Genomic DNA, 17,145 nt, shown 5'->3' on the forward strand with positions numbered 1-17,145 from the left:
AAAGACAACATTCAAACACTTAATGAAAAGTGGCATTCAGCTTTATATTTAACATTATTTAAAATAAAATAAAAGACTCCCAAACAAACGTGAACAAAATGGTATAATAATTTTTATAGATATGTGCTAAAACAAAACAAAATTCAAATCCCCTGTGCAACAAAACAAACAATATCAAACAAGCCTGTAGGAAACATGAGGACATAAGAAGCAGGCGGCCCAGGGACAGCAGGGGATGGTTGTAAAGGTTCTAAAATTTTACCTGGAGACAAAAGATGAGCATTTGTGAAACAGTAGGAATTTTATAATAGTGTAAACAAAACATTATTTTCTCTGCAGAGCAGTAAGACAAAGCAGAGTTTTTCAAGTGTGCCCAAACGTTTTCACTGTAACTACCATAACTACATCATGCACACATTAGTGAGAACTCCTACAAAATGCATTCATGGTCTTTGACATAAATACTCTGAAGGAAATAGCTTCAAACTATCAATGTCAACAGGAGGTGGAAAATAAACATTTTAGGGTGAAAGTTAACTGAGCAAAATAGCCTACATGAACATAAAATCATATTGATTTTTTAGTTATTTTTACCCACCGTGATTGAGAAGACAATGTCAAGGTAGGGACTATATATACTGCCTTGGATACTTGGAGATAAATTAACCTGGGACGTTTTCCAAGATGGTTCATTTCATTCGCCTACCTAAACTACCTCTGCTTACCCAGCATTTTCTTGGAACTGCATGGCATTCCTCAGGACATTGTGTTGGAGAGAGGTCCACAATTCTCCTCCCAGGCCTTGAAAGTTCACATACCTCCCCCCCCCCCCCCCCCCTCCGATCATTGACAATCACCCTGCACAGTCCGGCAGTTGTTAATTGATATTTCCGTCATGTTCGGTAGTGTCTCCTCCTGCTTCCTGTTTACTGAGCCCATGGTCCTGTTGGATATATTTTGTGCAATAAGTTACGTGTTTTTACTTACCTTTGCTCTTCTGTCTTCAGATTTGCTGGTGTGCCTCCTTCTACTTCCCTCTACTTCTGGCCAGCCAGCTCCCTGCCTTCACTGAGTGCTTTTTTTTGTGTTTGAAACAATAAAACTACAGTTGAACTTTTCACGTCCAGTGTCAGTCTCTGTATTTTGGGGTCCAACTAACTGAAAAACCTAACATTGATGTGTTTTATTAGTGTGGGGTGGGCTCGGCATAGCGGGGTAGTTTACCGTAGTACGTTGGGACAGTCGAAGTTTTTCTCTTCCATGTGGTGTTCATGAGTGCAGTGGAGGACAAATGGATGTTGTGGCAAAGTGTGATGTGCCTCCAGTAGAGGGTGTAGCGTGCTGTGTTGCATTGGCGTGCCTTAAGCTAGATGTCTAGCCCTGTGTGTAAAGGGTAATAGGGGAAGCCCTTTTTTCTGTCCAAGTAGGTAACTGGAGGCTCCTCTGTAGTTATTCTACCCATGTACGTGTTCACTGTGTTAATAAAGATCCTAAATTGTACTGTGTAAAGCTGCATTCTGTGGTTATTTGGTGGCCCTGACTTTGCGGCAGTAACTTCCTACCAAGTTTTTCGGAACCCAACATTCATTACACTGGTGGCAGTGGGACCAATTAAAATGTCAGAGCCTGGAATCCACACAATCTGCAGAGGCAGGTATGACATGTATTGTTCATGTTAAGATGCATGTATTGAAAATAAACGGTTTGCTAAAATATAACCAATAACAAAGACATTCACTAATCTTCTTCATAGTTTTTTAATGGTTATTACAACATCCCGAAATCATATGAAATCAATCATTGAAATCATGTGAACGCACTGAAATCAGACTTCACAACTCAGAAACTTGAACCATCCGAGAAGCACCTGCATGCAGCATTAACCCAGACATATTAAAAAGCATACCAAATTTGATAGTGTTTTAATACATTCTGGCTCCTTATACTGTATACATTCAAAGTAGCCTACATGTCCTCTTCAATGAAAACCTTAAATGTGTAACTCAAAAACGTCACCATTTGCTGCAGTCTTTCTGTCTCCTTCTCGCTCTTTCCTTTTCTCTCACTCTCCATCGTCTGCTCAACATTATTATATTATTATATTTTCTTTCTGAAACAGAAACTGAGACAGGTCATGAATACCACACTGAATGGCAAAACAATGATCTGCACACCACAGTAATGTAAATATGTAAAAAGGAACAAACTGTTAAAGTGTAGATTGTTTGTACTTCACCTCTAGCAGCTGTGTAGCTAAACGAGGAGCGTCTTAAGTTGTTATGGCAACTACACTCCATTTGGCAAAATGATCTGCCGGTGTTAACGGGACATCAGGTGATGATTTATCAGCCAGGTAAAGCCTGGCAGCAGAGCGCTGGGCATCCTGGTCAAGTGGTGAATGGTGGTGAAAGTTGATCGGTTGCTCTCAAATCCCCAAAAATGAAGAAGACATTGCAAAATGATTGCACATTTAGCATATTCTGCAATTATTGATCAAAATGATGATACAAATACAAGAGTTATTGTACATCTGACAACACTGCTATTGTAAATAGGCTTTTTGTAGTGGTGTCCAAATTCTAAGTAAACATAATCATACTTATTGTATCCCATGATACATTGCTAAAAGTAATGTACAACAGGGGGCACTGGTGTTGTAGTGGTTCGTGCTCGTGTCCCCATGTACGGAGGCTGTGGTCCTCAACGCGGGCGGCCGGGGTTTGACTCCGGCCTGCAGCTCCTTTCCCGCATCTCAGTCCCCATTCACTCTCCCTGGTTTCTGTCTCTGTCCACTGTCCTATCCCTCTAATAAAGGCACAAAAAGCCCAAAATAAATCTTAAAAAAGTAAGGCTACAACCAATGGTCACTATCAAAGTTTGTGTGGCATCATGCATTATGGTTCAAGTTGAAGAAGCTGCTTTAACATTGAAGTTTTTTCCTTTATCTTGTTCCATGAGACCAGAAATTAAGATTAAGAGATTAAATCAACATGTACTTTTTTTAAGGTCTACGTGTTCTTTTGCACCTTTTCCATATTAGGCTTGAATTCACTGATACCAACTGAATTCAGATCAACATGTTGCACAATGCTGGAAAACATTGTATTTTCTTTTAGTTGTTTTACCAGATAATCTGGTCGGTTAATCTGTTCCGAGCAGCATTGAGTCGGAACAAACTCGAAATGGTCAGGAAGGAGGATTCGGAACTCAAATCAGTCCAATTATCCTGCAGTGCAGAGCCAGGCTTTAGTTGTTACACTAATACCACACTTGAGTTTTTTGCCACTATAACTGGCGTTATAAAGTAGCAATAAATTGATTTCATTCATTAGTGTTATTCTTGTTGATTTGTTTCTACCCATCTCTTTTCTCTGCATCTCTCTTTATCCCAACTTCCAAGAAATAATTAGCTGCTCAACGCAAGTAGAGACAAGACTGCCAAAAGTCCAAAATTAGCACAGAGAAAACAATTAAACAGTGTTCAATTGTGTGTTTGGATGAAGTCTTTTACAGTATTAGGATCATGGGGCGCTTTGCTGATGTAGCATTTCTGTTTTTGTTGGAATAATATGACTGGAAGAGAACCTTAAGCTGACAGAAGAAAAATGTGTACAGATGTGTACACTGTTGCTGCTGTGTTGGTTGGATCTTGAAATGGTTTATATGGTCAGAATCAGCAGCTTTCTGTATAACAGGTGATACACACAAAACAGCAGATGTTTAATTGATGGAGATAATAAGAAAATACAGTTTCAGTGTGGACAGACAGACCATCAGGGGAGGTGATGCTGTATATCAAAAACAATCAATACAGATGTGTAACTTAGTTTTCTAAGTCATACTGGCCTCTTAAGATCCCAGATCTATTGACATTGCATAAAAACTAGTGTTTTTTGATGAATAATAATTAACTGATTAACTGATGATAAAACTTGATGAATTGTACTTACCTCTGGTATTAACTAATCCAGTCCATTAAAATCTTTTTTTTCAGTGCAGCCCACCCCCAATACCCAAGGACCCCCAAAAAAGGGATACATTGCTTTCAAAAGCTGTCATTGACAAAATCCTATCAGAATAGTACGACACACTTACCAAAAGACTGTTGAATACATTTTCCAATAATGTTTTTCCACTTTTTTTTTAATACGTGACCCGGGGTTGGGAACTAATGAACTAATCCATTCATACACATTCACATGATGCTGACGGGGTTAAGTGTCTTGCCCTAGGACACATCAACATGTTTCTGGAAGAGCTTGGGATTAAAGAACTTTCCATTTGAGAGAAGACTGACCCCACCACTGAGCAAACAGTTTCATTTTCTTACTATCAGAAGTTGTAGCATAATTATTTGAGGTATTATGTGGATGGTAAATAACCTTAAACTTATACACTGTCGTCTGAACACTTAAAGGGTGTTTACGCTGGATGTCACATTCACTTAGTCACACCACATTCACACACTGATGGCAGAGGCTGCTGTGTCAAGAGTTCTTCTAATGGCATAGCAATTCAGTGGTCAGCATATTTTTCAACTTTTCTTCAACATTACTCCCACTGTTTCAAAAATGATCTGTTTTGAACAAGAATATCTCTTCTGCCCTGCTTATATTTATATATATATATATCATATATCAATATCAATAATTCAACTTTATTAACATTAAATTTCCAAGATTTTTAATCTGCTTTGTTAACAAATACTCAAATCCAATGAATAGCCCCCCCCCCCCCCCCCCCCCCCCCCCCCCCGTTGGACGAAAAGAACCGTCAACATGACTTTCTCTAAAACTCAGCTCACCTGGTTATTGCATCCACATAGATGTTGCCATGTGTCAATTGCAATTCTGTCCCAGTGCAACACATTAATATATAATTGATGTGAAGTAAATAAAGAATGGGCATCTAGTTAATCTGTTTCTTTGTCCTGCCTGTGCAAAGCCATGTATGCAGAAGATGGCATGTGGTACGAAACATTGCAATGTTAGAAATGTATGATCATTATAAATGTCTTTCTTATAACAATGTCAGAACCGTGTTGGTGGGCCGATTGGTCACTCCATGAAACACCAGTGCATTGTCTTGTTTGATCATAATTAGGTTTTTAGCAAAAGTAAAATCATTTTGTGAAATAAGTATGTGTATAAACAATCTGGTGACTTGTAAAGAGTAGTTAAACTATGTTCAGCTAATCAAAGTAACTATAGCAGGTTGGATGGTATTTTGGACATAGTAAACAGTAATATCATATTAAGAGCATCACAGTGTCTGTAAATTGATCCTAAACTGGGGATATGGTATTTTGTGATGTAATGAAACACAATCCGCAGTCTCAATTATGTAATGGGTTTATCCCACTTCCGAATGAAACTCTGAATAAAATGTGTTTTCACATTTTATTTCTCTCTTTCAATAAATTGAAAACAATTCAGTGAGTCTCTCTGTTGTTTATTTAGACTAAATGTTGTATGCACTGTCCAAATTGCTTGAGTCTTGCTTTTTAAGTGATGCTTAAAACTACACTCTCAACCTGTCATAGGAGCAGTGCTTAACTTTTTAAAATTAAACTTGATTTGATTTATGAGCCCTTTTCAAACTCTATATTTGTAGTAAGAACTAACACTCTGTGCATGGTCATAGACATATTCTGAAAGTATTGAGCGACTGACGACCACATTCGTGTTGACACAAAAACAGCATGAAGAATAAAGATGGCTTTATCCTTGAACGTTGAGAAACTAAACTAATTTAATTTATTTTTATAAGCACCTTACAAGAAAATGGGGTGTTAGAGTTCTTTCATGATGGCATCACTAATTTTTTTTCATGCATGGGCCATGTTATCAGTATTTTATGTTGTCACAAATATTTATTAAACTGTAGTTAGTATACCTGAGTTAACATTTGGAAGAGATAGTAAAACGTGAAAAATATGATGCATAAAACCTTTCATAAATTATGATATCAACGGTACAAATTCAAATAATCAGCAGCTCTGAATGTGTGCACAAAATTATGTTGGAAATACATGTCTTCTCTCCAAAAAAGTAAACAAAAGTTTCAATGAGATAAATTATGACGTTTGTGAGTTGTTACATAATAAATTATAGATAGACATATAACTTAGTACAGTAAATGTAACTAAAGATTAGAAAAACTGTTTTTGCTATCTGGAGAAAGAAAATGGTGAGAGATGAGAGGATGAGGTAAATAATTCAAATGAAGCAAAGCTGAAGGAAATATTTCTTTTGGAGCTTTTGGTGTTGGATAGGTTGCAGAATCATAGTTCCAGTCCAGCAAGGGTTTATCCAGTTCCTTCGACGTCTCCTCTGATCTGCTTTACCTCCGGCTATGTTCATCCTCTCATCAGTCCTCCTCAGGGCATTTTCATCAAGCCGCAGGGACAGAAGGAGTTGAACTTCATAGATATGGCTCAGGGCAAACACAGACTTTTTCTCAGGGAGCCTTTCTTGGTAAAGTCATGTTGCATAGTGATCAAAGCTTCCCAGATACTCCAGAGCTGCCCGATAGCATAGTTGATACTGGTCCTGGTGACAAACAAAATGTTGTTATGTTTAACTTCAACTTCACGTTTCACTTTTTTTTTTAGCAGCCCTGTCATTTCATGACATCTCAGACAGAATATACTTGTGGAATTTGAATTCAATATTTTCTTTATATTTGAGTTTTCTATTTGCAATTTAATATCAAACTGCTTTTCTAATTTCAACATGAGTTTTTTTTTACCCTGCCTCTCAAAACTTTTTTTTCTCCCTAAGCAGACTTTTCAGTTCCTTAGTGATCCATGCATTTGTATAAAGACATTTTTTAAGGATCACACTATCAAGACAGGAAGAAATATAGCTGCGCACTACATCTATAAGTTCATCTGTTCATTGCTTCCTGAACTACGGACTGGTCCCTACAGTCAAAACACTTCTGAATGGCCTGTCCTCACTCTATCTTGGACTTCATGTGCCTGCAGCTCCTCCGTGTGCAGCACAGGTCTGTGTTTAAGGAGCAGGTGCACTATTTTAAATATGATTTAAAAATGGAAGGCAGAGTTAAATCATTAACAAAAAAGGGTACTGCTATACAAGCTCAGTGTGCAAAGCTAAAGGTAAAAGTGCACGTCTTACCTCTGTCTGCACCATGGCTGGCCTCTGGGTTCGTAGAGTCCTGACGGTCTGGAAGAGGTCAACCACTCCTTCGAACCTCATCCTCTCCAGGGCAATGCTCAAAGTAATGAATACACCAGTACGACCAACACCCGCACTGTTGGAGAATTACGTAATTAGACTCATCACATTTTTCACAGACAAACACATTTATGTTTTTCAACCTTTATTTATTCAGGAAAAGTCCCATTGAGGTTAAAAACCTCTTTTTGCCTGGATTTAAAGGCACTTAAAGATATCAGTTCAGTTATTTTCAAATCTTTTTGCAGCATGTTCCATCAATCAAAAGTTAAACACAGTACTGCTTTTTATCAAGAGCAACTAGTGTATCGCTGATCACTTTTGTAGCCACAGTGATGGTACTGTGCTTTTTTCTGAAGCCTGATTGCAGTTTTGAGAGAAGATCATTTGAGGTTAGAAATTCTTTTAGTTGATCATCACACACAAGAGATTCAAGAATTTTTGACGTGACAAAAATGTGATATTGGCCTGTAGTTAGTTAAAGCTGCTAGGTCATCTCCTTTTAAGAAGGGGGTAACAAAAACTGACTTCCAAACGGATAGGATTTCTTTGTTTTTTATTCAGATATTAAAAAGGATTGTTAGAGGCTGTGCTACAAAATCTGCTGCTATTTTCAAAAAGTAGGGCTCTATGAAGTAAGGTCCAGGAGGTTTTCTGTGATCTAATGCTTTGAGGGCTTTATGCACTTGCTACCAAATTAAAGGGTTCTCCTGAAAACCTTGGAGGGTCTGTGCAGGGAGTCACACTGTGAAATCAAACAAAGAACAAGATGATACAAAATGCTTGTTAAAGCAGTTTAGGACCTCAGTTCTATCATACACTGGGACCAAGTCTTTTAGATCAAATGTCGGCAGAGACTGAGGACCTTTAATTACAGATAAAGACTTAATCACTTTCCAAAAATTCTGTGGATGATGAGAGGTTCTCATTTGTGACAGATGAGTAGTATTTTGATTTAGCCTTTTTGATGAGAGAAGTGCATTTGTTTCTTAGTTGCTTAAAAAAAAGGACCTGTCAGAGGCACTTTTCCTGTCTTCGGCCCATGCCACATAACGTCGATGGATAGTATCTGACATCTCTGAATCACCTTGAATTTCCTGACAGGAGTTTATTTACAATTTTTGTAAACGTAGTTTTGTAGTCGCTTTTTCTTGTTGTTGTTCAGATGGGTATGCCATGAATGTGGCTAAAGGGTTAAGCCAGGCTGGCTTCCATAAATCTTGCTAATTTCAGTGAGAACTTCGTTCCATCGACATTGTTTATAAAGTTCAGTAACCATAGCAAATAAAGAAATCAGCTTATCAAAGGAGGCGCAGATCAATTATATACTTGATCTAGATACCCCCCCCCCCCCCACCCAGTATTTCAGCTGTATCTGACTAACATTACTCAAAATAAGACACAAAGTCAGTAAAATAACTTCCATGTTCTCTGTGTTGTTCTCTGATGTGCAGATATTCTCAATGCTCACACTTCAAAACAGTTGTGTAGTGACAAGGTGGCCCACTAACATCAGTCTGATTAGCTGCACCTGTCACCTGTCAAACATAGGTGATATTTTAACTCCATGTGATGGATGGATTTGGTGCATATTACCTTTGAATGTCAAACTGCTCTGTCTGGGCGTCTTGTAAATTAAAATGAGCCATGAGTGTCATTGCGGCAGCATGCTGCATGACTCAACTATGTTACAGGGATTTGACAAATCAAATAACATTTTGTACCTTAATCGCACATCTCGTTAAAGCTCTCTATTATTCTATCTCACAACCACAGTTACACAAAAAACACTTACCTGCAGTGCACAGTGATGGGTCCATCTTGTCCAAATTGCTCCTTAGTTTTATGGACTTGGCCAATAAAGTCAATGAAACCCTCCCCTGTTTTTGGCACTCCTTGCTCTGGCCAGTCAGTGAACTGAAACTGCCTGATTGTCCTTGACTGACCATCCTGACAAGCACACAGAAAAATGGAGACAGATAAAATTTAAAAATTACCATTTAAGCAGGGAACATTCAGGGGTTGGTATTACTTACTAGCTAAAATAGTAAGCAATACATATAAATAAAACAAATATTTAAACCTTTGGGTTTAGTTTTATTTAGCTTTAACTTAATGCTATAATGGCAGACACAGAGACATTCTTCTGAACCCTGACATTGTGTGTTCCACTGTTTTCTATGCAAGTTCTTGTGTTATAATAGCTAGCCAAACTGCGGAGGCCTCATTTATCAGAAGTGCGTAAGCATGAATCTGTGCGTAATGAGTGCACAGAAACCTAGTAGTATTTTGGAATGGTCGTGCATCCGGCCCTCATTTTCCCCTGAGAAAGGAAAGTGCTGTATTTTTTTTCTGAAAAGGAGCCTCAATGTAGCAAAAATCGTCATTTTGTGTCATCACAGGTTGTTTTGGTTAGAGGGAGTGAAACTACATCACTAGCTGCTCATGTTTTCAACCCACTAAAGCAACAGACCTATTGCAGATCAGTGGGTGGGACCTCTCTGCCAGAATCTTGTCTTGGGAACCTGAGAGTCGCCGGTTCAAGTTCCGTTGCGGACCAAAATATGGAAGTTGGTTTGGTAGCTGGAGAGGTGCCAGATCACTTCTCGAGCACTAGTGACGTTCCCTTGAGCAAGGCACACAACCCCCACCAGCTCAGGGGGCTCTTCCAGTGGGGGCAGCTGCCGCACTTTGACATGTCTCCATTAATGTATGTCCACAGGTCCTGCTTGTGCTTGTGTGTGATTCAGGCCTGTCTGTGTCTCTACAATAACAGAGTGCAAACCAGAATTTCCACCTAGGGGATTAATAAAGCATATAAAAAAATGAAGTTGAGGAAACGGCCGTATGTGTTGTAGACATACTATAAATAGAACAACCTCGCTTCAGAGGGAGTTGCCTGCGCCGCTGTGCATTCTGGGACTTCTTGTCTACATCCACATGATCCAAAAAGACGCTTCCTGCAATTTATTGATCAAGACGGCACCAACTTCAACATTTACATCAAATTTTTACTAAATATACGACCAAATGTCAATACAGATTCATGTTTCAACGAGTGAAGTATCACTTTAATATTAAACGTCTTCTGCTTGATTTGTGAAATGTTTTCTCTTCTGTCTGACAGAATTGACAGCGATTGTTCCCTTCTCTCATGCAGCATGTTGCTTTTAGTAACTTCCCCACGAAGTTAAAAATCAAATCTTTTTTTGTCTAAGTTGTTCATTTATCTATTTATTTATTAACGTTTTCTATTTAAGCTAATGCACTGCCATTCCTGTCTTTGCTCGTTGTCATTAATTTGGCGAGGTATGTATGTTTCCATGGTTTAAAAGGGGGTGTGTTGTTAGCATTAATGCTTTATTGGAGGTGTTTCTGAATGAAAATGTCCCAGAAAGCCTGCTGATTAAGAACTGGGACTTATCAGCTCTGATTACCCAACAATGTGTGTACGATTGCTGGATGTTTGATAAATTCAGATTTTTTTGTACTTCATTGCACAATGTGACAGAATTTACAACACTTTCTCTGGACTGTGGATTGATGATGGCCCAGGTGATGCTGCCACAGGACAAGAGGCCTGTGGTGGCTTCACTTCAGGATCAGCATTTCAATAAGGCGGTGTTTCCTGAAACCCTTTCAAAGAACTTCTTCTTCCCCTCCATCTTTGTGGCAACATTGCTCCTTGTCTGGATGTCTAATGTCTTATTTGGCTCTGCCAGCTATTGGCTAGTGTTTGGGCTGAGATGTTGATCAAAAAGACAACACTTTGAAGGATTTACAGTAGCAAATTTAAAAATAATATATTTGGATAAAGATACTGTGCTAAAGTATACTAAAGGGAATCAAAAAAGAGAAACTTTGAAAAGAGATTTGAGCAATGAGTGAGTCAAATGTAGAAGTTGTGAGACACACAGGGTAAATGGTCGCCCTTATATGAGAGAGAAGCACTTTTCTGTAAGAGATCATGGGCTGCTGAGCAGTGATTGAAAGGTTAACTTGAAACAGTCCTGTTGACAAAGAATACATCTTTTATAGTTTAATCAACAGTGATAAGTCCAATCTGACATATTGTATTCTGGTTATCCTACTTAGTCTCAATTATTAAAAAAAACATAGATTTGGGGTTCAAAGGTCCCATTTCAAAGTACCAATACTACTTCATACAACAACAGTGAAGCTTTGCTGAGAAGAACTTACCCTTGCATCTGTGACTTTGAACTCCCTCAGGATGTACTGAGGCATGTTGTACTCAGCCATGGGGTCCACCACAAAGTACTGGTAGCGTGCAGAGCGGTCAGCAGGCCAGTACTGATGACACTTTTCCTAAATGGTTGAAGCAGTAAATGCATCAGATTATTTTCTTTATCTGTTGCAGAAATGATCTCCTTTCAATGGTTGAGCAAATCAGGGTCTCTTGGTCAACACAAGGTCATGGGGATCTCAGTCCAGAGGACCAAGGATTGCACAAGTTTATGTTGTAGAAATCAATCACCATCAATGTAACACTGCAGTGAAGAATTTATTTCCAAAAGGAAGGATGTTTGTTGTCAATGCTTTGTGTACATGAGGGTTATGTATAAATCAGGGGCACATTTTGCATGAGGTGCTTTTAATGATTACATTGGGATAGTGCTTTACTACTTAATTAGTACTTAGTTATTTTTGAATTTTCAGTGTTTATTTTGAATCATTTTAGTCAGATAACGCTGTCAGCATTGTGTCCCTGCATACTTGTGCTCATGCATGAAGTGCACCGTGCCTCAGCATGGAACAGAGCGGTTACACTGGTCAAAAGAACTGGACTTTAGGGTATACTGTAAGCGTGCTTGGGCACGGTACGGATTGCCAGTGTGACCACTCCTTTAGAGAGCTCAGGGTTCCCCATCCCTCTAATGTGTTAGAGGGATGGGGAACCAAAAGTCAGCAAATACATGGAGGGAGGGGGTTGAGCATTCAATTGTCAGCCCCCTATTCTTTGGAGTCATTCACCTGATAGGGTCTATGAGTTTTGTAAAAGTGAGAAAGCATTATAGGAGTTTAAATTAAAAAGAAGTGATGCAACAGAGTGGTAAACATAGAGGGGTTATGTCCTGCAGCGTGGAGGAGGGCAAGCCACTGAAACACAAACTGGTCCCACTGTTACGCCGATGGTTTATGAATTGGATAAGACAGCATTAAGTGTTCTCAGTTTCATCATTTTAAGGAGAAGGGTTTTAATATGATTAAAGGCTCTAGTTCTGTTTCGAAGAAAGTTCTGTTTTATACTGTAATAATATGACACAACTGATGAAGTGACAGTGATACGTTACCCGTCCCATTTCTCGTAGTTTAGTGAGCATGACAACAATCGTGGAGTTTTGTTCCCACAACATTCTCCATAAGTCCTCCGTGGTCTCAGGTAATGGGCCCTGGGTAGCAATGTACGCTTTCTGTTGCCTGAAAATGAGGTCAAAGAACTGTTTGTGTTAGCTTTTTATCTAATTTGACTGCTTAATAAAGCTAATAGAATATAATTAATTATGTTAAATTCTGATGTTCAGTAATACTATAAATAAACCCAAAGGCAATAAAAGGAGAGAGCCCATATTGCTTTATTTTGTCAGGTGTCCAAGTCGACTTCTTGGACACCTGTGTCTTCTTCCGTGCCTCCAGTGACCAGTGGCCACTCAAGTTTTTTTCAAAGACACGGGCCGCCATACACTTGTCAAAGTCAATTTTTATCAAATACAGAGCTCCACCCGCTGACACTGGTCTAGTCACATTTTTATCCAAATCATATGGTTGTCTTGCAGGGCTTTTATGAAACCTCTTGTGTGTCTTTTACTGAGGTTTTTTAACATTTCTTAATACCAACAGTCCCCTCGAGGGCCCTATCCCGCAGGTTAGGTGGAGGGTGCAGCGTCCTATGGGGGACGTTACGCCCTCCACCTAACCTGCGTGGTTTGTAGGGGACTTCACTTTACCCGCAGCTGCAGTGGGGATAAAGGTTACTCTTCTCCTCTGTGTCCTGCAGCTCCTGTGTGCTCCTAGTTCCTGTGGTTCATGTTCTGCATTGATTTATTTTTATCGACATACCTGTACCCATCAACAAAGCTGGCATTGATGTAGTCCGATCCCTCCACCCCTCTGATTGGCAGCAGGCAGACACGGTTGGATTCAAAAGGCAAGATGTTCACCAGGCGGTTCTTGAATTTGTTATATGGTAGATTGGCACTGATGAATCTTGAGGTATGTGCATTATAGTTGGCCAGTTTCTGCAAAGAGAGAGAAGAATAGGTCTCTGACGCTCTTCAGGCCACCAATAATCAGCCCCCTACTGGTCTGGGGGTTCCAAGCAGTTGCATGCCTTTTCTGTTGACAAGCAGCACCCCTGATTATGCAACATTCTATTCATTATGTGTATTTATATACAGACAAGTATGAGCAAATAAATCGTTGACACACGCCTCGATGGGCCCTAGATGGGTTTATGATATACATGAAACTCAATATATTACAACAATAAACAGACAGAACAGTACAGGAAACAAATGATCATACAATAAAACCAAGTGAAATCAGGACTGGGTTGGGTTCTTTTCATGATGACTGATTTTTGTTTGTCTTTGTCTTATCATTTTATATAATACCCACATAATGACAAATTCATAATGACACAATGACACATCACAAATATAAAACAGGTCCTGTATGTAGCGTACGTCACTTCCAAAGCAAAGTTTGTAATATATAAAAGCAAACTTGACATACAACGATTTCCAGCTGCAAGTAAACTGATCCCTGTGAATGTATATTTTATTGGCAGAAGGACATTAGCAACACAGATTGTGAGGTTTTGAATTGAAGCCAGGTTTTATGTTTGTATGAATTCGGTTAGTAACTTCTGAAGGTCACTTTACACAGCAGCCTCTACCATCAGTGTGTGAATGTGTAGTTGTGACCTGCAGTGTAAAAGCACTTTAACTAGCCAGAAGACTATGACAGCGCTGTCCAAGCTCAAGTCTCAAGTATGCGTTCACTTTTAAGATTATTTCTATGTATTGTTTTGTAGACTTCTGGGGCCTCATGTATACACAGCTCATACATCTAGGAGTTTGCACATCTTTTTTTCCGCAATGTTTAAAAATTAGTGTGATAATGTGCAGACTCCTAAATCAGTCATGAAAATGTGCCAGTCAACGTACTGAATGTTGAGGAAGTAGGATACATAAAATAATGTTATTTCAAAAGTTTGGTCTTGATCACGTTCGACATCAGAAAGTGGAAACGCATCCAAACTAACAGAACAAACTAACAGACATGCCTTTTCCACTGTACCAAACCAGAATCGCAGGTAACCTGGAACGTATTCTCTATTTAGTGACATGGAGATGTGAACGCTGTGGGTTGAGGCAAATGCTCTCTTTATTTTGTAATGAGGTCTTTTAATGTGGGACTTTAATGAGTGTAGCTCGCTATATTTCAATTGACAGTAGTAACAATCTCTCTCTCTATAATTTGAGCACAGGATAAGTGAGGATGGGGCCAAACAAGTCCAGCACATCCGTGCACCTCCGAGAGCTTAAGGTATGGTCAGGTACAAAGGCTGGTATAAGATTCATGTGTGCCACGTTCAGTCTGCTGCCAGACATTCACTGCTGGTGTTTCTGCTTCATACCCTGCAGTCTGTCTCTGTGCGCATTCAAACAACCCTGTATGCAGCAATGTATAGCCTAGCTTCTGTGCTTGCACTCAGTGGTTCTCTCCTTAAAGGGACCTCGCTTTATGTCTGACTGTCTCGGCCAGGCCTTCCTTTGAAAGAGGTTCATAATCTATATGGGACCATCCTGGTTAAATTAATAAATAAATCTCCACTTCTTAAAATTGAAGGACAAGCAATAATGAATAAAAATGTTTAACTTTTACTGTTTCAGACCTAAATGTGTATTTTTTTTGGTTTAAATCGAATCATTACACGTACTTGTAGTTCTCTGCACAGTAAACCTTATTGGTTTGAGGTTTGCTCAATAGAGGGCAGCACCAACTGTAGGTTTGGTGCAAGTTGTGTGAGGGATTGTTTGAGATGTGAAATAAATACGTTGGAAAAAATATCCAAGGAAAGAAGCTGAGTAGTGAAGCGTGTCCTCTTTGAACTTCAAACCCTACTCAAGTCGAGGGAACATTGAATTAAAAACACACCAAGTGACTTGACAAATACTTATAATGAAAATTACCTCATACTGTACAAAGCCACTTAAAAAAACCACTATACTATTCCTTTAAGTTTTCCATCATAGTCATAGCGCTACCTGCATATATTCAGGTTTTTCCATTGTCAGAGCCCCACTGAGTGATAATGGATATTAGGCAGACAAACCTAATACAAATGACAAGGAATGTAAAACCGTATTTCCAAAAAACACAGAAAAGCACAGACAGCTTAACCTCCTTGACGGAGGTAACAACACAACAACAAAAAGGCATCTACCTTAAACTCTTGTTCCAAGAAGGTAACAGTGTCTCCAGGAGGAATCTGGGTAAACTTCTGGATGTGGATATACAGGTTTCGGGCTGGAATTTCTGTGATGCCACATGTTACAGCTTCCAGTAGAACTTCATGGATGAATATGTATTGATCCTCTGTTTGCACCATATAATTCCTTTGAGTTCTTATACATGTAACGTGACCATAGATGTCCACAGACTTCTCATGCTTTATTCTTTCCAGCATAGCTGCAATCACAATGAAGCAACCAGTCCTCCCCACACCCGCACTGATAGAAAACAAAGAGAAAACACTGTTAATCATTTGTTCATCAATGTGACACCAACATGATTTGATACGCATATTCTTGATTAACAGCATAGTCGTGATTGTGTTACTCTACTCAGCAGTTACTAAAGTGTTCATGATCTTTTACAGTTGCCTATATACATAGCTCTGCATATGTGTCTCAGTCTGGCTTGACTGCCTGCAGCGATGAGTCTGCTTATGCTTGCTGTTTTTTTGGAGTTAAAGGAAATATTTTGCCAGTGTTTGTTCATGGCAGATCCTAGTGCTGGGTCTTTTAAAAGTACAATCAAGACACGCTCTTTTTTGTAAAGTGTCCTGAGATCATTTTACTTTATAAGTCATTCAACTCCCAACTGGAAGGTCGGCCGTATTATGATGTTGGTCAATACTGATGGACACTTTACATGGCAATCAACCATCAGTGTGCGAATGAATAGGTGTGACTAGTCAGTGTGAGATTTGAGTAGTGAAAAGTACGGTGGCCCTGAAGGTCAACTGTCTAAATATTTCATGATTATGAAAAACATAAAAAAACAAACAAACAAACAAACAAACAGATATTATATATTCCCAGAAACATTTAAGGAACTGCAAAAATATCTCACCTGCTGTGTAATATATTTCATACATAATACATAACCACAAAACAAAAAGAACAAGGATGAGGGTCATGGTGGGAATATCTTATTGAAGAGTGCGATGCTGTCCATGATCTCTCAGTTGGACTGATTATTGGGGCTAAAGTCTATGTCACTATGTGGAATTGAGAAGATACTGAATCTATGTGCAGACAAAACAGAATCATTTATTTGAAAAAAAGAAAAAGAAAAAAAAAAAGAAAAAAAGTCCAAAAAAGGCTTACTGATACTTAAAGCCCAACTTCAAATTCCAAAGGTAAAAACAAACAGAGAATAAGAAAACAAAAAGGGTTGGTTATGTTTCAAAAATAGCATAATTTTGAAAGTACTCAGTCACTTTTGCATTTTTCAAGAACGGAGGTTGCCACTTGGGTTTTCTATGTGACAAACTACTTCATCCCGCGGCACCTCCCTCCCCTCCTATTTCCATACCCGCCCATTCTGTATTCACCAGCAAGTGTCTGTGAGGCAAAGAGAGTAGCAGATGTGAGGACAATGTTATTACGCCCCTAGACACAGCGTCCCTGAG

The 17,145-nt window shown here is 39.0% G+C and overlaps 1 protein-coding gene across 5 annotated transcripts in view; it reads right to left on the reverse strand.

Moving 5' to 3' along the window:
* Positions 1–5,733: 5,733 nt before the first annotated feature.
* The window catches only part of LOC306828688 (receptor-type tyrosine-protein phosphatase F-like), a 78,550-nt gene continuing 67,138 nt past the window's right edge, over positions 5,734–17,145 (reverse strand). For all 5 annotated transcript variants that reach the window (XM_079351239.1, XM_079351237.1, XM_079351236.1 and 2 more), the window contains 7 exons: positions 15,673–15,958; positions 13,281–13,459; positions 12,515–12,641; positions 11,403–11,528; positions 8,998–9,152; positions 7,143–7,278; positions 5,734–6,551 (listed from right to left, as the gene is read on the reverse strand). In XM_079351239.1, the coding sequence (XP_079207365.1) occupies positions 6,483–6,551; positions 7,143–7,278; positions 8,998–9,152; positions 11,403–11,528; positions 12,515–12,641; positions 13,281–13,459; positions 15,673–15,958 (1,078 nt within the window). In that variant the 3' untranslated portion in view covers positions 5,734–6,482. The remainder of the gene's footprint in view (positions 6,552–7,142; positions 7,279–8,997; positions 9,153–11,402; positions 11,529–12,514; positions 12,642–13,280; positions 13,460–15,672; positions 15,959–17,145) is intronic.

This window comes from Symphodus melops (assembly GCF_947650265.1).
Source record: "Symphodus melops genome assembly, chromosome: 8".
NCBI classification, from domain to species: Eukaryota; Metazoa; Chordata; class Actinopteri; order Labriformes; family Labridae; genus Symphodus; species Symphodus melops.